General features: G+C 47.1%; 2 protein-coding genes and 1 long non-coding RNA gene across 3 annotated transcripts; all 3 read left to right on the top strand.

The window, feature by feature from the left end:
- Positions 1–251: 251 nt before the first annotated feature.
- LOC111257375 lies at positions 252–3,525 on the top strand. Its single transcript, XR_002677764.1, has 3 exons — positions 252–371; positions 460–602; positions 2,282–3,525. It is a non-coding gene; the product is annotated as an uncharacterized LOC111257375 (long non-coding RNA).
- Positions 3,526–4,128: 603 nt separating this feature from the next.
- LOC101769899 (indole-2-monooxygenase) lies at positions 4,129–6,132 on the top strand. Its single transcript, XM_004968035.4, has 3 exons — positions 4,129–4,776; positions 4,903–5,331; positions 5,429–6,132. The coding sequence occupies exons 1-3, from the start codon at positions 4,219–4,221 to the stop codon at positions 6,041–6,043; spliced, it is 1,602 nt and encodes a 533-aa protein (XP_004968092.1). The 5' UTR covers positions 4,129–4,218; the 3' UTR covers positions 6,044–6,132.
- A 7,302-nt stretch (positions 6,133–13,434) lies between these two features.
- Positions 13,435–14,004, top strand: LOC101767885 (putative E3 ubiquitin-protein ligase SINA-like 6). Its single transcript, XM_004971564.1, has one exon. It carries the CDS (start codon positions 13,435–13,437, stop codon positions 14,002–14,004), a length of 570 nt encoding a protein of 189 aa, XP_004971621.1.
- Positions 14,005–23,739: the final 9,735 nt, after the last annotated feature.

The raw sequence follows: 23,739 nt of genomic DNA on the forward strand, positions 1-23,739 counted from the left end.
ATGGTGCGTGCAGTTGGTCACTTTTTTTATCGAGAGGACTCAGACGCCACTGTTTTAATCTTTACCCTATCCTTGTTCCAATTACAAATACTAAGAAGGTGTTTGGTTTGCGTATACGTATGTAAACAGATTACGTAGCGTTAAGCGATACCCATACGCCCGTTTGTTTCAATCTCCTCCGCAATCCGATTACCCGCAATCGGATATCGTGCAGCTTCCATCCCATTACACCGCTTCCTCCCCGGTATCACATCGATACCGCCCATCCCCGAGACCACCCGTGACCCTCTCTCTTTCTCTGTCGCCCCCATCTCGCGTAGCGCAAAGGGTGCCGCCGCTGGCTCATCCTCCATCTCCCGAACGCGACGCCGGTGATTGCTGCACCCCCTTGTCCCTTCGATCTCCCATCCTTATCTCGAACCATCTTCTCTTCTAACCCTGGATCAGTTCTTTTGTAAGGTAGTGGAGGAGAACGAGGAAAACTAAAGGATTTGCCTTGGGGGGAGGGAGGGGGGGAAGAAGGATCTACAGGGGAAGAGGAAGAGAAGGGCTGCAAAATGACTAGGAGGCCGGAGATACTCGCACGCCTCTTCTTGACACAGGTTGGTCGTGGCCTCCTTGATCTATCCTCTGCTTATTATTCGGTCCAATTTTTTTTGCCAATTGCGCCATTAGCTTGCTTGATATGAGATTTGGTGAAGTGATTGAGATGGATCTGTGTATTGTACGGTAAGCTTGTTGAATTTTGGGTCCATATCATGCATGTTGATCTCCACCTCGTTATTGTTTTGTTAGCATCTGATGCAATTCAAATTTTGTTATGTCTGCCAGTGGGTAATATAGATTTAGATTGAGAGGAGCAGGCATCGAGTGCCATCTTGTATTGTATTATCTGTCAATTGATAATCTTATGCTAGAGTAGCAAGCATAGTGCAATCTCTTTTTGTAGTCCAGTATTCTTGATTTTTTTTATTTGCTTCTGTGCAATTATCAAACAGAGTAGGGGTATTAGGATAATATCAAACTTGGGCAGCCACTAGTTACTGGTTTTCTGGGATGTTGAGCTTGGTTTAGTTACCTGCGGAATCAACTTTTTTTTCTCTCTTATACCATTCAGTTTCTGTAGCTATTTAACTAATGCTGTTATTTCATAATTCAAATGTAGGAGTTCATAAAAGTTATAGCCTCAGCGTTTCTTAATATTCCTAGTCAGACTCTACCTCTTCTTTTCATAATTTGTCAGCTTAATATATTGCAGGAACTAATTTTTATTAGCAAGTAAGGAATTTGACTAATTTAGAAGGAAATTTTTCAGGCATGGATACAAGGTTCTCCTAACCTTTTTTTCTCCTTTGGTAATTAAATGGAAGAATTCCACTTAGCTATGTGCTCAGTTCTATTTCTCTACTAAACCTTAATCGAACAATATCATCTAGCTTCTGAACTTAATTGAGCGTGACTTCCCTACTAGACCTTGAATTCAGAAAGTGGTTCTAATATTTTAATAAAACAGAGGTGCACATCAAAATATTAGGTGGGTAGCATGAAACTGATCTGAATGGACATGTTAAATCTGTTTTAGCTATAACAGATCAATGTCCAAAGCTCTAGAACTTTGGCTAGGTACGCATAAGCTCATAAGTCATAACGGACTGCTAACTGATGAATGAAAAACTGAAATGTAGGTGAAACTTGATTCTACCATTCTACCACGTAAAGACATGCTGCTAAATTCAGCCTCTTAAACCTAAAATTTTGTGTTGATTGTTTTTGGGTGTGAATTGCGCTCCCTGCACAAGTGAAACTAAAATTCGCAACTTCTCTCTATGCCTAAACATCACCCTTGATGAACTCTTTATTTCTTCAAGTAACTATTCTAAGGTCGTACTATGGACCTTTATGATGCCCTTTGTTGAAAAAAAAAGGAGAACAGATGATGTTTAAACCTGTATGCTATGATCAGAAAAACCCAGGTGTATCTTACTCCCAGCTTGCATTTTTATCTTCTATGTTCCTACCAACTTGTTAGTTTGAGCACATGACTAACAGTTAAAAGCAAAGTAATATGCTTACCACAGTATTTTCAGTATGCGCACCAAGTTCAGTTCCGTGCAATTTCAAGCACCTGATATTTACCGGCCTACAAGTTTCTCGTTCAATAAGTGCATAACTGAATTGTGAATTCTATTTGTTACTTCGGCTACCATAATGTTTATATTGATTTATCTCTAATCCTCAATGTGCTGTGGGGCATCTCATATGTTCATCCTGCTGTGGCAAGCTCTCCCAAATCCTAAGAAATGCCACTACTGCTCCCGCGAAAGTGACTACAACCGCTGCCATGGGATTGAGAAAATCATTGGATCTATCCAAGTTCCTTGCTCCAACACCAAGTACGGATGCTCCATTAAGACAAGCTACTACGAGAGGGAAGATCATGAGACAACATGCCCACATGCTCCATGCTTCTGTCCTGACACCGGCTGTAGCTTCTCCGGATCAACTGGAATGCTCCAAGAACATTTCATTGCCGTGCACCAGTGGCCTTCCACCAAGTTCAGGTATGACTGGTGCTTTTACGCCAACATCCAGGAAGGGATTCGTGTCATCTCCGGCGAAGACAAGCAGTTGTTCCTGCTCAACGTTGTGTCGGAGTCGTTTGGCTGTGTCATCTCGGTGTTCTGCGTGTGGCCTCATGACACTGACCCGAAATTCCGGTGTGCTATGTCCTTCAACTACTGGAAGAACAGTCTGTACCATGCCCGGTCTTCAGAATTCCAAGTGCCAAGCACGACACTCTCTGATGGGTTACCAAGGGATTGCTTCCTGTTCATTATGCCCAAGTTTTATCTAGACGAGGACAGCAAAATCTGTGCCACTGAGGAGGGCTTCAGCATGAAAAACCTGAGGCCACGGTGCTCGTTTTCACATGTAATCCTTTTTTTTTTGCTTCGGGACAAGTGAGCTCTACCGTAATGATGGGTTTAGCGGCAAGTATCCCTATTATCCCTATTATGTACCGGTGTTATTTTGGTAGAATGTTAGGCACTTAGGTATGGTCGATTTGGATATCAAGTTGTAAAAGCACTCAGGTTTGTTACCAGTACTCTTGGGACAAATTCGGGAAGATGGGTTTCGGTGCACAAAGCTCTCTATTTTATTGCACTCTTGTTTATTTGTACTATTCTCACCAGTCGTTTATACTTTATACATGTCTTCTGTGACGTGTTAGCAGGAACTAAGCAGCCTGTGAGTTTACTCTCCCGGGTCCAGGCCTCCAGGGTCTTCATCTTCCCATGGAAAGTGCAACCTGATGGAAACTCAATGGATGAATTTGTGGTAACCCTCTAATGGCTCTCTGACTAATTACTGATGCAGCTTAGGTTTATGCATTCATGCATTTGCTCCTGAGTTCTGACCTTGGTTAACAGGTCTCTTTTGTCAACTTTTTCGAATCCGAACTTTGAAATCGAGTAGAAATGCATTTGCATTGCTCCTCCACGATCCTGACCTTGTTTGCATTCAGAGCGATTTGGTTCCTTTGTTGGACATTGACTTGACGTTCTTATCGAAAGGAACGCCATGAATAGCTGTGTGGATGGTGAAACTGTCGTTACAGCAAATTGGAAGCATACGCGTAAGTTCAGAGCGTACTGAAGGATGTCATGCTACCTGTCCCTTTTTTTTGACATGTTTATTGCTTAACTTATTATATCATATCATAATTTATAAGATGAGCTTGCTGCTGATTGGCTGTCATGATCTCTGAAAATGTCCCAAACTTCTGTCTAGCCACTTGCAACCCTAGTTACGTTTGCAACCGTTGCATTTTTTTTTTCATGTACAACGTGTATTCAATAATGATCAGTGACACTGCACTGGAGCAGTGGGGCTATACTACAATGATGTCGGGCCTCGTTGCTCGCGCTAATCGCCAAGGCATCACGCGAATCATGTTTGAACTCACTACTGTGGGCTTAGCAAAAACGTGGAAAGTCTGTGCTGCTGTTGCGCTGATTAGTGATTAGAGGCCCCTCACATTTGGAGGCCCAGTGCAGGCTCTCCACTTGCACTGTGTGATGGGGCCCTGTGTCGCTGCTATCATCGTACACTGGGATCTATATAGTCACAAAGGAAGACACGCCATGATTCAGTGAAGTCTCAGAGCAATCTAGGTAGGCATTCCTGTTCAATTCTTGCAGCGTTTGCCGCAGAGCCATGGCTCAACTGTTGCAGGATGAAGTTCACCAGCACGGCCTCCTCCATGATCTGCTGCACGAATCGCCTCCACGAGCAGCACTGGTCTACTACTCACTCCTGCTCGCCTGCCCTGCAATCCTCCTCCTGCTGCTGCGCCGCCTCACGACGTCGTCGGCCACCGCGAGAGCACGAGAGCGGCTGCTGAGCAGGCTCCCTTCGCCTCCGCGCAGGCTGCCCGTCATCGGCCACCTGCACCTCATCGGGTCCCTCCCGCACGTCTCCCTCCGCGACCTCGCCGCCAAGCATGGCCGCGACGGCCTCATGCTCCTCCGCCTCGGCGCCGTCCCGACGCTCGTCGTCTCGTCGCCGCGCGCGGCGCAGGCCGTGCTGCGCACGCACGACGAGGTGTTCGCGTCCCGGGCCTGCTCCTCCGTCAACGACATCCTCTACTACGGCTCGAGCGACGTCGCGTCCGCCCCCTACGGCGAGAACTGGCGCCAGGTAAAGAAGATCGCCACCACGCACCTCCTCACCAGCAAGAGGGTCCGGGCCTATCGCCACGCCCGCGAGCAAGAGGTTGGTCATGGCTATATTAGATCTGTGCTTGTTCCATAAGTTGTTACCTCACTGTACTGAACTCTGCTCGCCTCTCCCCTAACGTGATGGATTCGGCGTCATATTCCATCGATCAATTGACGATAGGTGAGGTTGGTCATCGCCAAGATCCGCAAGGCGGCCGCTGCAGGCATGGCCGTCGACTTGAGCAGCCTGCTCAACTTCTTCACCAACGACATCGTGTGCCACGCCGTGTCGGGCAAGTTTTTCAGGGAGGAAGGCCGGAATGAGCTGTTCCGGGAGCTGATTGAGTCCAACTCGTCGCTCACGGGGGGTTTCAACATTGAGGACTACTTCCCATCCTTGGTGAAGCTGGACACCATCAAGAGGATAGTGTGCGCTAAGGCTCAGAAGGTGAACAAGAGATGGGACGAGTTGTTGGAAAAGCTCATTGATGATCATGAAAGAAGGTCGGCGTCACAACATGGGGACGAGGATAGCAACTTCATTGACGTGTTGCTCTCTGTTCAGGAAGAGTACAAGCTCACAAGAGACCACATAAAGGCGCAACTGGAGGTATGACTTTTGATGTTTTGCTTTTCCTGAAACAAACATAATAAGAGTACTGTTTTACAAAAATTCTACACCGTTAATTCTTATGCATCCTATGTAGGTCATGTTCGCAGCTGGCACAGATACATCATTCATAGTGCTAGAATATGCGATGGTTAAGCTCATGACCAAGCTACAAACCAAGGTGAGGATGGCTATACCAAAGGGGAAAGACATGATTACTGAAGATGATCTGAATGCCAATGACATAGCCTTCTTGAAGGCAGTCATTAAAGAGACACTCCGACTCCATGCACCAGCTCCGCTTCTTGCGCCCCACCTCTCCATGGCTGATTGCGACATAGAGGGCTACACAATACCTTCCGGGACACGTGTCATCGTCAATGCCTTTGCTCTTGCTAGGGATCCTAGCCATTGGGAGAGAGCAGAAGAGTTCATGCCAGAGCGGTTCTTGGAAGGCGGCAGCGCCTTTGCTATGGACTATAGGGGAAATGATTTCGCCTACCTTCCATTTGGATCCGGGCGAAGGATTTGCCCAGGTATAGGCTTTGCAATTTCTGCTATTGAGGTCATGCTAGCGAACCTCATGTACCACTTCAACTGGGAGCTGCCACCTGAATCGAAGGATAGAGGGATTGATATGTCAGAATCATTTGGGGTGACCGTGCACCGGACGGAGAAGCTTCTCCTTGTCCCTGTACTGCCTCAAGAATAATTCGGTAGTCATGTATGTGAGTGTTGGGAGCTTGTTAGGCATAAGTGTGCCGAATGAATAAAGGGTTGCCAAACCATGACGTTGTGTGACCAAACGCTGCCAAGATTGATCTCGCATCATTTCTTTTTACCCACGTGTGCATGACGACGTGATCGGATCCGAGAGTGGTTAAGTTGTGCATGACTCGGAGTCTCGGATCCGACTAGGTTGCCAACAACAACAACAACAACAAGCAGTTGGTTTTATAAGCCGTGAATCCAAAATGTCCAGTCATATACCAAGTCGATAGGCCATGGAGACTCGTCAGGGGTCACCACGAGAGCCGACGACGGAGAGGAGGAAGAGGGCGGTTGACGAGGTGGTGCCGCCGGCGTTCGTGGCGAGGGAGGACCAAGGCAGCGCCTACGGCTTGCTCGAGATGCCGAAGCGGTTCGTGCACGGCTACGTGGCGGACAAGGGCCGCGCGCTCTCGGACCAGCTGCGCGCAATGGAGCTCGACGACGCGCCGCTCACCGCCAAGAACCTGCGTGTTATGAGCTTTGCCAAAGCCGTCCTCCGGATGATGCACGCCGAGGACGCCGCCCGGGCCGCCGCCGACGCTTCGGCCGGGCACAGCACATCATCGTCGTCGTCGCTTTAGTTAACTAGTAATTAACCATGCATCCTGTTGTAGATCGATCGATTTAGGATCAGAAGAGGATGGATGCTCATGTTAACCAGGAGTAAGTTGTAATTCTGCATCCCAACCAATCCAGTTAATATAAGAACTCTTGCCCAGGCATGGAATCGGTACTGACCTGTCGAGCCGTTAATTTCTCTTCTTCTTTTAATTCCTGTGGGTGCTGAATACTTCTTTTTATTCGCTCGATCTTCCCTGTCTCGGGCAGGGATTTGAGGTTTAGGATTGAGCTTTACCAGATGGTTTTTAGGTTTCGAGGTTCAAGGTAGGGGCCGGACTCACCGGAGGTAGGAGTAATGCCGAATTCTTGAGCTGAACATTTGGCACTTAATTTTTTCCAGGGTCGTCTCCAGAAATTTGGGGTCCAAGAGCGAAATGCAAAATGAGGACCCAAAATATGAAAAGAAAAATTTATATGTCTAATACAACTAAGGCACACTTTCACACAATTATGTAATTTGAGTATGTTTCATTTCATACAATATTTAGAATATCAAATATCAATGCTAAAAAAAAATAGTACTGAAACAACGGCTTCTGATCTTTGTTTCTTCTTACGATTTTCGAACCAGAATCATACTTCCTATTTCTTGTAGACATAATCCTGGAGGAAACAAGCTCCCGTTTCTGTTTCTGTGTTTCATGAGCCAAAGAAATTTAATTTGATTGCCAAACTTCAATTCAAGAACCAGGAACATTCACAGACTCACCTCGCATTGGCCGCTGGGTCTTGGCTGCTTGTCGGCTCGCCGTCTAGCTGAGATTACGATTTAGTACTATTACTAGTAGCAGGTGTGGGTTTAATTCTTACCCACGGGAGGTAACGGATGCAAGCACATGTTCAAGTTTTATGTCGCGGTATGAGTTTATATAGCCCTCTACCCATGATGCTGGTCTTCACAACATAAGGGGGATCATAGTGTTTTGTTGACCGATTTATGGGCCACCTTTGTCAAGTGGGGTTAGAGGCAATGGAAATTCTGAAGTTTTTTTTTTAAATATAGCTTAAAATACTTATTTGTTAACATATGTCAAACTTGTACATTTCTAAAATTTACATTGCTTATTTTATCATTTGTTTTAGATTATAGTATGGAAATAACTTGGTTTGTTTTTCCAAGCAATGGACATTACTTAGTTGGTTAAGCAGTTGATCTATATTGGATAATACACATGTAAAATATTGCTCTTTTCAGAGGATTTGACAAATTCTTGCTGGCCCGTCTAGGCCCAGCGAGAAACATTCTTCGGGCCTGCGGCCTCCCCCTCTTTCTTCTTTTTCTTCCAGTTTCGAAATTTCAACGGACTCTCTGACTGGTTTTTCCGACGAACGACCGCACACTCACATCTCCTTCCAGCGCCGCCGCAACGGAACCCTATTTTCGCCGGGAGCCGCCGGCTTAGCCGCCCGAGCCGTGCAGATCGCCGGAAGGGAGGAGGACGAAGCGGATGGCGCCGCAGCATCCGGAAGAAGGCGAGTGGGGCGGCGTCGCGAAGCGGAGGAAGGCCGCCACGGCCACCGACGTGAGCATGGAGCTCGACATCCTCGACTGCCCCGTCTGCTACCACCCCCTGCGGCCCCCAATCTTCCAGGTACATGTCCTTCGCATCTTTAAGTTTCTGATCTGTTCTTCTCCAATTGAGTTCGTCAGTTCCTGACAGTACACACGTGACACGCCTATACACATTGGATCTACTTGCCACGAGTTCATCGGTGGTGTTGGAACCTGACACATACAGGATGGATTTGTGCCAATGCAATGTTGTTGCTCTAAGTTACCTCGCAGGATCGCACAATGGATGATTAAGTGTGTTTGTTTGATCTTTTATAGAAAAAAGGAAACTTTCCTTGTATTTTAGTTTTGGGTGTAGTACTCAGGGGGTGTTTGGGAGCACTCCACTCCAGAAAAACCAGCTCCACTCCACCAGCTCCACATTTTCCTAGCTCCACTCCACCAACTCCAAAAAAATATGGAGCTGCTGCACGTGTTTGGCTAATGGCAGTACTCCAGCTCCAAAAACATTAGCACTTGTTGTGAATGGTCTATTATACCCATGTGAATGGGTCCCACTTGTCAGTCTCCTTTTCTTCTCCTTCTCCTTTCTTCTCCTTTCTTCTCCTTCTCCTTTCTTCTCCTTTTCTTCAGCAGTACATGGACACCTTGCGCTTCCGATCCATCCTGCTCATGGATGTTGGCGCAGCTGCCCACAGTCCAAACTCCAGACTTCCAAATACCGAAAAAGCGACGAGGTGGTCAACGCTTTTCCATGACCAACGCCACACCTAGCGTACTCCCTCAAGTCATCATCTCCGTCTCCATCTGTATAACATGCTCTGCTGCAGCTGAACAGCCCTGCATACTTGGGCGGAGGGGAAAGGTAGGCGACGGAACCAACGCAATCTCTGACCTCTCTTTTCGGCAAACCATGGCGTCGCGGCTGTTGCTCCAGAGGATCCAGTCGGCTGGCAGTCTGTCCGGCGGCCATGGCCGGCGGCAGCTGCTCAGCTTCAGCTGCGGCGAGGGGCTCTGCAGGCCTCTTCCACCGGCCGGTGATCGATCGGTCTGCAGCAGTGCCTACGGGCAAATCAAGATGGACACCAGGATCACGGTTCGTTCCTTTTTCTCCCTTTCTCAAGTTCAATTCCAGAATCTAAACAAGTCTAACATGTTTTCCATAAACAAATAAGAACTAGGTACAGGGGAAGCGCACGAGAACCCTCAGTCTCAGCTGCTAGCTTATAGGGTACTCGTGGTAATGTAGAGTAAATTTGAGAAATCAGAATATTATCATGCACTACAATTGCCAGGCACAGCACATTTGGAATTCGGATTTGTGGATTGTGAACTGTTCAGGTTACGTTTGTACCTTTTGTTAGGTACGTCAATATTCATTCCAAAAGTTCCTAGATGACAATTTGCAGATGTAGTTTACCAAATCTTGCAACATATAACAAGAGCTATCAATTCTATGAGATGTTTCTGGGCAAATAATTAGGTTATTCTAAACACCTTCCTACTCCATCAGCTGACAATGAATTTGACAGTCTACAAAGTTAGCAAGTGGTCCTATTCAAATATGAATCGGCGCCAACTGCAGGTCAGGACAGCAGACCAACAATCCCCAGCAGGACAACCATAATTTTGGCAGAAACCAATCGGACAGTGGTTCCACAACCAACGCAACCATGTAACAGTGCTATAATCTCAAATAATCAAATGCACCACAAACTTCTCAATCAAACAAACCATATCAACTACCATTGTCGACATCAACAGAGTTCCTAGGTGGCTAGGTCAACCTGTTGAAGCACGAACCCCCAGTGCATCAACTAGTTACTAGTCCACGATTTAAAACCAAGGCATGTCGAATTCACCGCGCCGCTGCTAAACCATGTGTAGCCCGCCCCAATTCTAGACAAAGTTGCAAACCATCGAGCTCAGCATTACAAGCTCAACTCACTGGAACCCGAATGGGAACTCCCAATTGAGCACGCCTGGCCACAGGAATCAACCTGCATTTCGCATCACACAACCCAACAGCTCCATCCCACAACAGCCTCACCAAACGCACAAGGTGAACACATCGCAAGCGACCTGCAAACACCCCACCCTTACACCCAAGCAGCAGGCAGCAACGCACGCCACTCACCTCCGCCCCAGGGGTCGGCGCGCGCCTCCTCGTCCCTCCGCCGCCGCGCGGCGAACGGCGGCAGCCAGAACAGCACCGACAGCACGACGGCGGCGCCGAGCAGAACCGCGGCCGCGCAGCGCCACCACCGGGGGGGAGGGAGAAGAGATTGGGGGTTGGATGCGCTAGTGAGCGAGCGAGCGCGCGAGAGAGAAGGACAGCGAGGAGGCGGAGGTCACTACCGCCGAAGCGCAGCGGCAGCGAGCGAGTGCTCGGGTACTGCCGCGAGTTAAATCCCGGAGCGGCTTCCGAGCGGGCGGGCGGCGCGGCGGCGGCCGAGCGGGCGGGCGGCGCGGCGGCGGCCAAGCAGGCGGTGCGGCAGCAGCTCGGACGGGAGGCTTTTTTTTGTTTGACGAACCGGTAACCTGTGTAACGAGTGGCAATGGTGGGTAAATAACCACCAACTCCATGAGGAGGTCTGTAAAGTGGGTTTTTGGAGCACCTCTTGAGGTACTCCACAAAAAACGTGGATCTACCCCCTGCTCCACCTTTTTTCTGGAGCCGGAGTTGCTGGAGCTAGACGCGTTTGGCTGCGAAATTTTCGGAGTTGGTGGAGTGGAGCAATTTTTCGTGAAGTGGAGTGCTCCCAAACACCCCCTCAGTTGGAAGCTTCTGAACTCCTGCGTCAACGAATTCTATGTTATCTTGGGGATGGGATATTTAACTATTTGGTATCCGTAATGGCACTCCTTCAAGAGTCATCTTTATAGTTGCTCCTACATATTTGCCATTCCCGAACAAACGAAGCAACAAATTTGTCACTTTTGCTGACGTGGCAAACCACCTCCTCATACTAGCATGGATCGAACATGGAAAATGACCACGCTACCCTTGCCTTCATCATGTTAGCCATCTCATCCCCTCTCTTCTGCCAATGACGTGTGGGACCCGATTATCAGTATCATCTTCAACCTCTTGCCGCCCTCTTCTTCCTCACTGCAACTCCTCCGCCCAGCCCTGTGCCCCATTCACACCACGTCGCCACTGCAGCTCGCTGACAGTGCATCCTCAAATCCCCTTTGCACACATGTCGCCCTCCAAACCGAGCCCAGCGACCCAAACGTTCGCTGTGCGGCGTCCATAGTGCCCGCCATAGCACCCCTGTGCAGTTGCGCCATCTTGGCCCCACCCATCACACGAACCAAGACATGGATTTGCAAGGCACCTAAAACAAAAAAAATTAACAGACTAGGTACGCATAGCGCTATTGTTTAGGGAATGAAAAAATTGACAGACTACTACGTCCAGCTGCCTGGCAGGCCAGAACAACCACGGGGACGCACCAGCATGGCCGCCGCCGCCTCCCTTGAGACCGAGGCCTTGCATTTGCACGGCCGTATCGCCAGCGCCGCCCACGGGACCGCCTAGCACCTCGAGGCCGAGGTCGAACAACCTCACGCCACGGCCCTCCAGCATCGGCACTGCGGGGCCATCGAGCAGCGGCGCGGTGGCGCCGAGCGCGAACAGCGAGCCGAGGAGGTCGCTCGCCTGCGACGATGACGAGGACGGCATCGGAGGCACCGAAGGGTGCACGCCGCCGCAGCCGCTGAGGCCGAGGCCAAAGACCAAGGCGTGCATGGCCGCTGCCGGTGGGTAGTGGTGTGCGAGGCGTGGGTGCTTGCATGTGGACCTGCCGATGGGGACGTTGCGATGGAGGGGGAAGCGGGAGAAAAATGGAGAGGAGGAAGCAGAAGATAGCAGGGGTAGTGTGGTCATTTTCCATGGTAGATCCACGTTGGCATGAGGAGGTGGCTCGCCACGTCAGCAAAAATGGCAAATCTGTTACTTCATTTGTACGGGGATAACAAATATGTAGAAGCAACCGTAAGAATAGCTTTTGAAGGAGTGCCAACCGTAAGGATGGCAAGTAGTAAGGATGGCAAGTAGTTAAATATTCTCTTGGGGATGACTGACATCAAACAATTTGAAGAAATCTTGCGGGATCCAAAATTTGGTTCAACATATTGCAAAATTTCATATTGTGTAGTCGTACTTCAACATTCGGTCTTTGCTCAGTTATTGATCAACTGGAGTTGGCCACTAGAATTGAGTGTTAATTTAATCAATTATATTTTCCTCCAAAACAATAATTGATCAATGTATGGAGCAGGAGGACATGTATATCAGTGTCATTCTCTTAATAGGTTGTATAGTTTGAAGAATGAGGTAGTCCATCATCTTCTCGCTCCTTACTTTTTTGTTTGGTTTGCAGAATGGAACATAAACTAATAGTACTAGTACGAGCAATGGGTTCATTCCACAAAATTTGAGGAATGAACTCGTGATGCACCACCTCATCTAGAATTGGATGGTTCCTCGAACTAAACACCCCCTAAGTTTCTTTGCAGCGGCAAAGTGTCTTTCGAATTTCTTTGTCAATGAATAAGTTAAACAATAGGATTGATAATTTGTTTTTAGGTAGTATAAAGAATTATACGGTACAAATTGAGGGGCACGGTTTTTGAAATATTCAATTTTCTCTCGTATGGAAATATGTGCATGTTTCTAAAATTGAATTGAACATGGCCATGTTTGCAAGAAGAAAGCTGACATGGTTTGCAACACATTGATGGCATGATTCATCAAATTCTAAACAGCATAAATATCCATGTGGTTATGCCTGTGCGGATAGTTAACACTGAAGTAACAGTTGCTTTGCATGCCAAAAATTTGTGGCAGCCAGATGGGACGGACTTATTGAACTAATTCAGGGATTCCTATTTGCCTTATTCATTTATTGTTTCTATACAACTATACATGTTGATTTTTCTATGCGCTTAGCTACCATTCAATGCTCGCTTACAAATTCACATCCTTTTCAGAGTTAAAGATTCTAGTAGCAACTTGCAGTCCGACCATTGCATATTTCCTATGGCTGAAATTGCTCTCGCTTCTCACATTTACTGATTCATCCCTTTTTCCTCAGTGTTCTGTGGGGCATGTCGCATGCTCATCCTGTTGTGCCAACCTCCCGGACAGGTGCCACTCCTGCTCCACCACAGGCTACAATAGGTGCTACATTATGGAGCATGTTGTCGACTCCACTAAAGTTCCTTGCCTCTATGGCAATCTTGGATGCACTAAGAAGATAACCTACTATGAGAAAGAAGACCACGAGAAAGTGTGCCCTCATGGGCCGTGCTTCTGGCCCGAAACTGACTGCTCCTTCTGTGGATCAACTTCGATGCTCCATGAGCATTTCGCTTCCGTTCACATGTGGCATTGCATCAGGCTTTCCTACAACAAGGCATTCCGATTCCGCGTTGCACAGGGCTCAACAGTCCTCGAGGGTGAAGATGGGCACTTGTTCTTGGTTAACATGGTACTGGAGCCCGTTGGTGGTGTCATCTCACTTTTCAGCATCCAGCCTAACATCACTGAATCAAACTTCAAGTGCAAACTGGCAGTCTCATGTCCTGAAATGAGCTACTCTCAGGTTAGTCAGTTCCAAATGAGAAGCACCAATCTGTTTGATGGGCTACCAAAGGATCGCTTCCTATTTGTTGTGCCGAAGGTGCTGCTCCGAGATACCAGTACAAATGCCACAGCCAGTGTGAGTGTGAGTGTGAGTGTGACACTCATTCCACCATAAGTATCATGCACGGGCTACGCCTGTTCATAACAGAGATATGACTAGGGACTAGGGAGTGTTTCTGACTTTTTCCTAGGTCTAAGTTTTGTTATGTAGAAAAAGTGATTTTTCTATCAAATGCTGACGCTACTGAATTTAGGAAAATATACTTGCGAATTCATGATGTCCTGCGATCGTATGCATTATTTATGTGCCCAGTCTCAAATGTTGGATATGCCATTCTTGTCTAAAGGAATGGCATGAACAGCTATGTGGATGGTGAAGCCGTCCTCACAGCAAATTGGAAAGCATACGTATAAGTTCAGAGCTTACTGAAGGATGGTATGCTACCTGTCCTTTTCTTTGACATGTTTAATTAGTACATAATTTATCATATCATATCATGATTTATAAGATGAGCTTCCTGCTGATTGGCTGTCGTGATCTCCGAAAATTTCCCGAACTTCTGTCTAGCCACTTTGCATCCCTAGTTTCAGTTAAACAAAAGATGTTGGTAACCGTTCAATGTTTTTTTTCATATATATGCGACATGTATTCAAGAATGATCAATGACACTGGAACTATACTATAATTGATGTCAGTATCATCCACTAGATCGGCAGAGCTAGTGATCTGAATATCTAGGGCAAGTTTGGTAGGGTTCCAGGAACAACTTCTTCACCAGCTTCACAAGGAGCTCTACCAAACATCCTTCTCCAAAATGGCTTCAGTGCTGAAGTCATGCCGGAGTCGGAACCAAAATTGTACTGGATGGCCGGAGCCCGAAATACTAGCTCCTCCGGCTCCATCTCGATCCGTGCACTGACACAAATGGAACTTCCACCCAATTTTGACAAAATTACACCCCAATCTGCCACCACCCTTTTCCTCCTCTCACCTGTTGGTTGACCTGTCGGCGGCACATCGGGTGCGAGCGGCGGCAGCGCTTGGTACGAAGAAGCGGCCACGCTAGGAATGGGGCTCCGCCTGCCATGGCAGCCTCAGCTGGAGCCAACGTCGGCACGCGCCTAGGCTTGCACTACCGCGGAACGACCGCGGCTCCGGGACGAAGCGGCCCGGCAAGACTGGTGAGACCCCTGCCTGGTCGGACGACGCGGAGTAACAGCAGTAGCAACAATGATGGAGACGAGCGGAGGGCTAGAGATTACAATGGTGAGATGACTGATGCCAGAGCGAGAAGGCACGGCAGCTGGAGTCACGCCGCTGCTTGCAGGCAGGCGGTGGAGTGAAGCAAAAATGGATGAGGACCAACAAGATGAGGGAAAAAAGAAAAGATATATAAGAACAAAGAAATATAAAGAGGAAAACAGAGAGAATGTAAAAATAGGAAGAGAAAAAAGAAATTATAGGTTAATCCATATTATATTTTTTAATCCTTTTCCATTTCACCCCCTAAAAAATATTTCTATTTACTTTTTTATTTTACATGAACTAAAATTATAAACCGATTAAACTTAACAACCAAGTCATACATAAAGGGGTATATTGGACATTTGACATCTCCAATCCATTTATTAAAAGTAGTGTGAAGCACTTTGCCAAATCCTTTCCACAACGGCTCCATCTACACTAGAGAAGCCGCTCCATTAGAGGAGTTAGAGCCGGAACCGTTTTAGGAGTAGCCGGAGTCCTACCAAACTAGCCTCTAATGCTTCGTGCTTGCTACTAACTTTCACCGTACAAAGACGTGATGCCAGATTCATCGGTACTTATCTCTTCTGACTTGGATTCGTGATCTTTTTTAGGTGCATGGATCCTAGCTTCACCCAAGTCGTAGCATCCTGATCATATTCCTTGCTCCAGTGCAGTGCCAGGCATGGACGTGCCGAGATGATCAAGTCCTTGCCGTAACCGCAAGGAAGAGCACGAGGAGCCGTACGTGCCCGCACACCACACTGATGCCACACAAAACACACGCCGTGCACTGTGTCTTTGCGGCTGCTTTGCCGGGCCAAACCGGTCTACTGCAAGTAGAGTCAAAACGTTAGGCTCGTTTAAACTGAAGTATAGTAATGACGATGCCTGCAACAACCATTGCACATCCAAACCACCAAAAGTACACAAGTGATTAATCAAAGACTTATCACAAGCTTACAAGAGTAATCAGTGCTAGGATAGGTCTAGAGAAGAGAGAATGCAAGGTGTGCTTACCTTGTAATCGGTTCTAGAAGTGAATCACAGCTGTACAAAGATGTGCCGGCACCTTGGAGCTTTGGTGGCTTGCCGGCAAGTCTTCGACCCTCCGATTTGGTGTGGAGCGGCATCGACGACCGTGTGTGGGTGGCGTAGAGACCCCCTTCCTTCGTGGAGAAACTCCTTAGTGGAGACGGCATCAAGGTGACCGGGGAACTTGGCGTGAGTCTTAATAGCCAAGCCTTTGTGGCAAGTCAAGGGGTGTCTTGGAAGAGACTCGTAATCGGGAAGTAATACTCTTGTGTGAGTGCTTCAATAACGTGGACTAGTGGTGGCTTAGTGCTTACTGATACCACGGAATAAATCATCATGTCAAGAATATGGTTCCCCTCATCCTCACCTCTTACGTTTCCGCATTTCATACTTGCAACATGTGTGTCATTACTTTTCTTAGCGTAGTATCTTGCTTGGATTGGATATAGGTTGCAAAACTTGTTTTGAGACGAGAGTTTCACACTACATCAACCATAATTGCATATCTTCATAGCATGATCTAGTTTAAGTAGTTGCCTAATTTATCCCTTCCATCTTAGGCGAGCACCGATCCTTACAATGCTCCAAAACCTGAGGACCAATGGTGGTCACCCTTGGATGATGAGTGATTGACAACATTGTGTTGGTTTGATGTTGCTCTTGGCTTGTGATGTGCAGGTGTAGGATGCGACGTGGCGGTCGACGGCGTGCGGTGAAGGTCAAGCGAAAGGTTCATGCCGATGGACCAAGGGCGGTGAAGGATGAACACAAGTAGGCTTGGACCGATGGACCCGAGGAGTCCGGGCGAAGTCACGGGCGGTCCACATGGTGCACGGAATGGCGAGAGGGCATGACAGGATGGAGACGACGTCGGTCGAGTCAAGCGGGAGGCTTGGCGGAGGCCGGACACGCGTCAATGGATGGTTTGGGCCTCAAAACCACTGTGCAGGCAGGTTTCCCGGTTTGAGCCTCAAAACCGGGGGCGAGCTCGGTGCGGCCGGTGCTTCGAGAAGGAGGGCACGTGGCGTCATCGCGAAGCTTGCGTCGAGGCGAAGCAAAGTCGTGAAGGCGGCGTGTCCGTCCGATGCACGGATAAAAACTTGGACCAAAATACCCCTGCGTGGGTAGTTATCTTAGTTGTAGCTGTAGGGGTAGTATAGTCTTTCATCCTGGACTATAAATAGGGATGGGGGTCTGGTTATTTCAGCACCTCTTTGCTTAGCAACTCATTATCTATTTGCTTAGAGGCTAGTCATGTGCTTAAAGTGGGAGGAGAGAGGGAGATTAGAGAGTGATTACTCTTTTCTCTTGATTTCTTCATCTTTAGTGGGTGGATGAAGGGAGGAGGCTAGTCCTCATCTTGTAAAGATGTTGTCCTCATGATTTAGTTGTGTTTTGATGTCTCAATTTGTGCTAAATCTTTGTCTCCCGAGCATTTTTCTATTTCGCTATTTTCGGAGCTATTTTTGGGGATTTATTGTTCTTCGTATTTGAGCTCGAATCTCGTGAGATTGGTTGAAGGGAAATGTTGCTAGGTCCTTAAGAAGGATCTTTGATATGATCCCCCTTCAAATCCCTCACGAATCCAGCTTGAATTTTGAATTTTCCCAAATCGTGTTCTTGAGTTAGGGTTTCGATTTTCTCCAAAATTAGTGATGAATTCTTGAGCTTTTCAGGATTTGTTTCATGGATCTATTTGCCCTTGGGGTATTGCATCCGTGTATCAAGTTTCATGTCGATCTGCTAAGTATGGGAGGAGATCTTATGATTTGAAGTTTGTTCTTGTTCTTCGGTTGTTCTTGGTGTTCCTGTCTCTGTTCGCGCAGGTTCTCTGGACAGCGGAGCATCAGGCGAGATGGCGCAAGCGCACATGCCGTGCACGCAGCAGCGATCGTGCTCACGTGCAACGAAGCAGTGCAACGGGCCGTCAGCAGGCCGCACCAGACCCAGCTTGCGGGAGTAGGCAGCCCAGGGGCGAGCGTAGCTGACCAAGCAGCCCAGCAGATCATTCGCTTCACAGGCCAAGCAGGCCTTTCACGTGAGGCAGGCCTAGCAAGGCCAGGTAGGCCAACAGGAAGTAGCAGGGGCACGCAGCCCAATAGCAATTGTCCAGGTGAGAAGCAAACCGTGTCAACCTGTGAGCTTTTCTTTGTCTCTTGCTAATTCGATTAGTTCTCTATTAATTCCTTCACTTAGCTAATTAATCTATGTCACCTTGTTTAGTTACTTGTTTAGTGGTTTATCTTACTAAATTTATGTAGTTTATTTAATCTATTACTAATCCTTCCATACCTAGTTATGTAAGTGGTTAGTAGTATTTTTTTTTGTCTGATCTGTGCAATTTTGATGGAGTCGATTCACGCTATATTTCCGCTGTGATTTGTGCGTCTCTTATCGTTCCTAGGGTGAGCTTGTCACGAGTTGACTTGCGTTATCTTGACGATTGAACGCACGGTGTGCTTTGGGGTTATGTTAGGGACATAGTCCTTGTTCTCGTAAAGAATTTTTTTTTGGCTCCCATTCACCCCCCCTCTGGTCGACCTTTCGGTCCTTCAATTGGTATCAGAGCCGGTTAAGGTTTCCCCATACCCTAATCGGTTTCAAAATCTATTATGGCGACCTCTGAGCGTTCTTCCTCGACCACTGCACCCTAGTTTGATGGCTCTTATTATCGATATTGGAAAACTCGCATGAGAGCCCATCTAAATAGTAGGGGAGCAGGGGTTTGGGAAATCACTCAGGATGTGACTTATGTGATTCCTGCTACTCGTGTGACTCAGGATGAAAGGGATAAGTATCACGCCAACAGCAAGGCGGTTGATATTCTCTTTGAGAGTCTGAGTCGTGCTGAGTTCGATCGAGTCGAAGATCTCTCTTGCTCATGAGATTTGGTCTCGACTTCAGAGTTTCCATGAGGGAAACAGTCAGGTGAAGGCTAGACTCTTTGAGACTTATAGGCGTGAGTATGAGAACTTTGTTCATTTGCCTGGTGAGTCTGCCGATGCTTTGTTTCAGCGTTTCTTGGCTATTGTAAACAAGATGAAAGCAAATATCACCGTCTTACCCTACACTGATCATGATAGAGCTTTAAAGCTCCTGCATGCCTTGGATCACGAAGTGTGGGGTACGAAGGTTGATGCTATCATCGAGTCACCGAATTATGAAACACTTTCCACTGATGAACTCTTTGCCAAGTTGAAATCCACGGAGGTTGACAAGAGGCTCCGAGCCAAACAAGGAGGCCCTACTGATCCAAATAGTATGGCTCTCATGTCAGGCTCTGGACAGCCTAAGTCTTTGAGTAACTCTTCTTCTATGACGTTTGCCTTGTCTTCTTTGGTTTCTGTTTCAGAGGAGCAGCTAGATGTTCTTGATGATGATGAGCTCGCCTTGATCACGAGGCGATTCATGCGTTTCAACGACAACCGCAAGAACAGGCGAAGGAACAACAACAACTGCTTCGATTGTGGCAAGCCAGGCCACTTCGCCGCCGACTGCCCCGACAAGAACAAAACCAAGAGCAAGTACGACTACAACAAGCACAAGAACAAGGACGACACCAAGAAGAAGAAGAAGAAGTACACCAACCGCGAGAAGAAGGAGTATCGCAAGAAGGCCAAAGCACGTGCCTTCATCACCTCCCTCAGCGACGTCGACTCCGACACCGACGACCACACCGACTCAAGCTCAAGCAAGGAGGACGACGACCGCAAGGCAAAGAAGAAGGACGGCAAGAACTTCAATGGCCTCTGCTTCTACTCCGGCAAGAACCGCGACGGGTACTGTGTCATGGCTCTCAACTCCAAGAAGGATGACAAGGAAAGTGACTCCGACACAGAAACTGAGGTAAAGCCTACTCCTGAACAACTTGCTCTAGAAGTAGAACAACTTAATGATTGCCTAATCAATCAAGATAAACTGCTTAAGAAGGCTGCTAAAGAGCGAGTTGAGCTTAAGGCTAAGTTAGAAAGTGCCTTGATTGAGATAGATATGCTTAAATCTGCTTCTACTGTTTCTGATGTTGTTGAGTGTGATGAATGTGGTGTTCATATGGCTAGTCTTGCATCTTTACAATCTAAGCATGCTTTGTTGGTAGATGAATTGGATTTGACTAGGGCTGCTTTAGATGAGGTCAAGACTAGGCCTATTTTGCTTGGTGCATGTAAGTCTTGCCCTGCTTTGCAAGTTCAGTTGGATGATGCATGTGCTAAGCTTAGTGCTTTAGAAAAGTCTGAGTTTATTGCTAGATCTAAACTTCCTGAATGCACTGTTTGTCCTGAACTCAAGCTTAATTTGCAACATGTTGAGGATGAAAACTCCTACTTGCTTACTGTTCTTAGTTGGGTGTCAAGTAGGGAACCTCAGCTAGGCATGATGATTCAGGAGTTCAAAAGGGCTGATGGTTTTGGGCTTGGTTCGTTTATGAAGGGATGTCTTTTTAATAGGTTGCACAAGTTCTTTGATGGGTTGTGTGAGAAGGTGGGTCAAAACAGTGGTGAGAGAAAGAAATCAAGCTACAATCAGTGTGAGCCACCAATTGACTACACCCCTCGAGAGTCACCCACTAAAAATAGAGAGCAACCCAATCCAGCTTGTGAGCAAAACTTGTCTGAGTGTGTGAGAGATGGAATTTTCATTGAGACACCACCTAAAGCACCCAAGAAAGCTATTTGGGTGGAAAAGCCAAACCACCTCAAGAACAAACTTGACACACTTCCAGAAATTGCTCCTAAGAAACCTCCACCAAAACCCCAAGACAAGCCACAACCTAGAGTGAATCCTCAGCCAAAACAGCCTGCTAGATTCCACTGTGAGTATTGCAAGAGATGGGGTCACCTTGAGGAGTTTTGCTTTCGCAAGAAAAAGTCTTTGAGGCGTGAGCGTGAGTGGGGCAACAGGGACATGTACCACCCTTCTCATGGTGTACATGCGCCTAGAGCAGCTCCTCCACCTCGTCGTGTGGATAGTGTGCGTTTTGCTCCTTCACGTGTTTTTGCTAGGCATGCTCCTCGCCATGATCAATATGGCCCAGGACAATATGGCCGTGGCTTTGAGTCTCGGAGCTACAACGGACCACGTTTTCCCCCTAGCGTTGGCCGTAGTCCTCCTGTGAGACGAGAGATGGTTGATTTTGATAACCCCACTCTTGAGCAAATGGTTCGACACTGGTATTCTACTTATTTTTCTAACCCCAGTGTTGAGTCATTTGCTCATCCTTGGTCTCCCTTTGTTTGAGCAGGTCGGAGACCTGGAGAACACGTGGCTTATTGATTCCGGTTGCTCTCGACATATGACCGGTGATCACAGATGGTTCTCCAGCCTCACCCCGGTGATGACCAAGGAGTACATCACTTTCGGGGATAATAGCAAAGGAAAGGTGTTGTCTGAAGGTGTTATCAAGGTGAGTGAGAATTTCATGCTCAAGCGAGTTACTCTAGTTGATTCTCTTGGTTTCAATTTGCTCTCTGTGTCGCAACTGCTTGATGATGGTTTTGAGATCCGTTTTAAGCAAGGGACCTCAAGGATTTTAGACTCTCGAGGCGATCTTGTGTGTATGATCGTCCCCGAGGGTCAAGTGTTTCGAGTTGATTTTTTCAATTCATTTGGTCTCTCTCGGTGTTTAGTGGCTGGCTCATCTTCTGAACTTTGGAAATGGCATAGGAGATTGGGTCATTTGAGCTTTGATTTGCTTTCCCGCTTGAGTACTTTGGATCTTATTCGTGGTTTGCCCAAATTAAAGTTTGAGAAAGATCTTGTTTGTGCTCCCTGTCGACATGGGAAGATGGTTGCGGCTTCCCATCCACCTCTGAATCAGGTGATGACTGAACATCCAGGCGAGCTGTTGCATATGGACACTGTTGGTCCAGCTCATGTTTGTTCAGTCGGTGGGAAGTGGTATGTGCTTGTGATCGTTGATGATTTTTCGAGGTATTCATGGGTTTTCTTCATGGAATCTAAGGATGAGGCATTTCCTTTTGTTCGAGATTTGATCTTGAGGTTGAGAAACGAGCGACCAAAATATGCCATGAGAGCTATCCGCAGTGACAATGGCACAGAATTCAAGAACGCTCGTTTTAAATCCTTTTGCAATGATCTTGGTCTTGAACACCAGTTTTCATCGCCTTATGTCCCTCCTAAGAATGGTGTTGTTGAACGGAAGAACTGGACCCTTTGTGAAATGGCTAGGACGATGCTTGATGAGCATAGGACTCCTAGAAAATTTCGGGCCGAAGCCGTCAACACTACTTGCTATGTGTCCAATCGAATCTTTTTGCGAGGTTTCCTGAAGAAAACTTCTTATGAGCTGATGCATCGACGTTCCCCCAAAGTAAGTCACCTGAGGGTGTTTGGCTGCAAGTGTTTCATTCTCAAGCAAGGAAATTTGGATAAATTTGAGTCTCGTTCTACGGATGGGATTTTTCTTGGTTATGCTTCTCATAGTCATTCTTATCGTGTGCTTAACCTTGAAACTAACCGGATCGTGGAAACTTGTGAGATTACATTCGATGAAACTATGCCTTGCACAACTCCTGTCTTTGAAGTTGCAGGTGAACATGAAATGGGGCAAAGCATATTTGAGGAAGAGGAAGAGCGTGTAGATGGTGGTGAGAAAGAGGATGATGAGATTGACCGAGCTCCAGCTGTTGCACCTGTACCTTCTACTTCGACTACGAGAGTTGATGGCCCTACCTCTACTTCCACTACTTCAAGCCATCAACCAGTACCACTACAGGATGAAGAAGAAGAAGATCAGAGTGATCCAGCTGCTGTTGAGGGGGAGGCGACTTCAGAGCGAGAGGCTCCACGGCACATTCAGCGTCGTCATCCTCCACAACAGATGATCGGTAACTTACATGAACGCACCACTAGGCACAGCTCTAGGCAGATTTCACACTTTGCACATTCTGCATTTGTTGCCTCTTTCGAACCCCGAGATATTGGACATGCTTTATCTGATTCAAATTGGATTAATGCCATGCATGAGGAGTTGGAGAACTTTGAGCGAAACAGGGTTTGGGTTTTAGTTGAACCACCTCCAAATTGCCATCCTATAGGAACAAAATGGGTTTTCAAAAACAAACAAGGTGAGGATGGGTTGATTGTGAGAAACAAAGCGAGGTTGGTTGCCCAAGGTTTTAGCCAAAAAGAGGGGATAGATTATGAGGAAACCTTTGCCCATGTTGCCCGTTTGGAAGCAATTAGAATCCTTCTAGCCTTCTCTGTGGCTAAAGGTTTTAAGCTCTTCCAAATGGATGTGAAAAGTGCCTTCCTAAATGGTTTCATAGAGGAGGAAGTGTATGTGAAACAACCCCCTAGTTTTGAGAGTCCTAAATATCCTGATCGTGTTTTCAAACTCCAGAAAGCTCTCTATGGCCTAAAACAAGCACCCCGAGCGTGGTATGCTAGATTGAAATCCTTTTTGCTTGGGAATGGGTTTGAAATGGGATCAGTTGATAAAACACTCTTTTTCCTCAGGCAAGGCAATGACTTATTGATTATTCAGATATACGTGGATGATATTATCTTTGGTGGTTCTTCTTATACTTTGGTTGTCAAGTTTGCAGATGA

Source organism: Setaria italica, chromosome V, assembly GCF_000263155.2.
Source record: "Setaria italica strain Yugu1 chromosome V, Setaria_italica_v2.0, whole genome shotgun sequence".
NCBI classification, from domain to species: Eukaryota; Viridiplantae; Streptophyta; class Magnoliopsida; order Poales; family Poaceae; genus Setaria; species Setaria italica.

What these genes read in the sequence shown, in the direction of transcription:
- LOC101769899 (XM_004968035.4), top strand. Translation starts at nt 4,219, where the DNA reads ATGGCTCAACTGTTGCAGGATGAAGTTCACCAGCACGGCCTCCTCCAT. An exon ending in GCCACGCCCGCGAGCAAGAG is followed by an intron (nt 4,777 to 4,902) that starts GTTGGTCATGGC and finishes AATTGACGATAG; the next exon opens with GTGAGGTTGGTCATCGCCAA. An exon ending in ACATAAAGGCGCAACTGGAG is followed by an intron (nt 5,332 to 5,428) that starts GTATGACTTTTG and finishes CATCCTATGTAG; the next exon opens with GTCATGTTCGCAGCTGGCAC.
- LOC101767885 (XM_004971564.1), top strand. Translation starts at nt 13,435, where the DNA reads ATGGAGCATGTTGTCGACTCCACTAAAGTTCCTTGCCTCTATGGCAAT.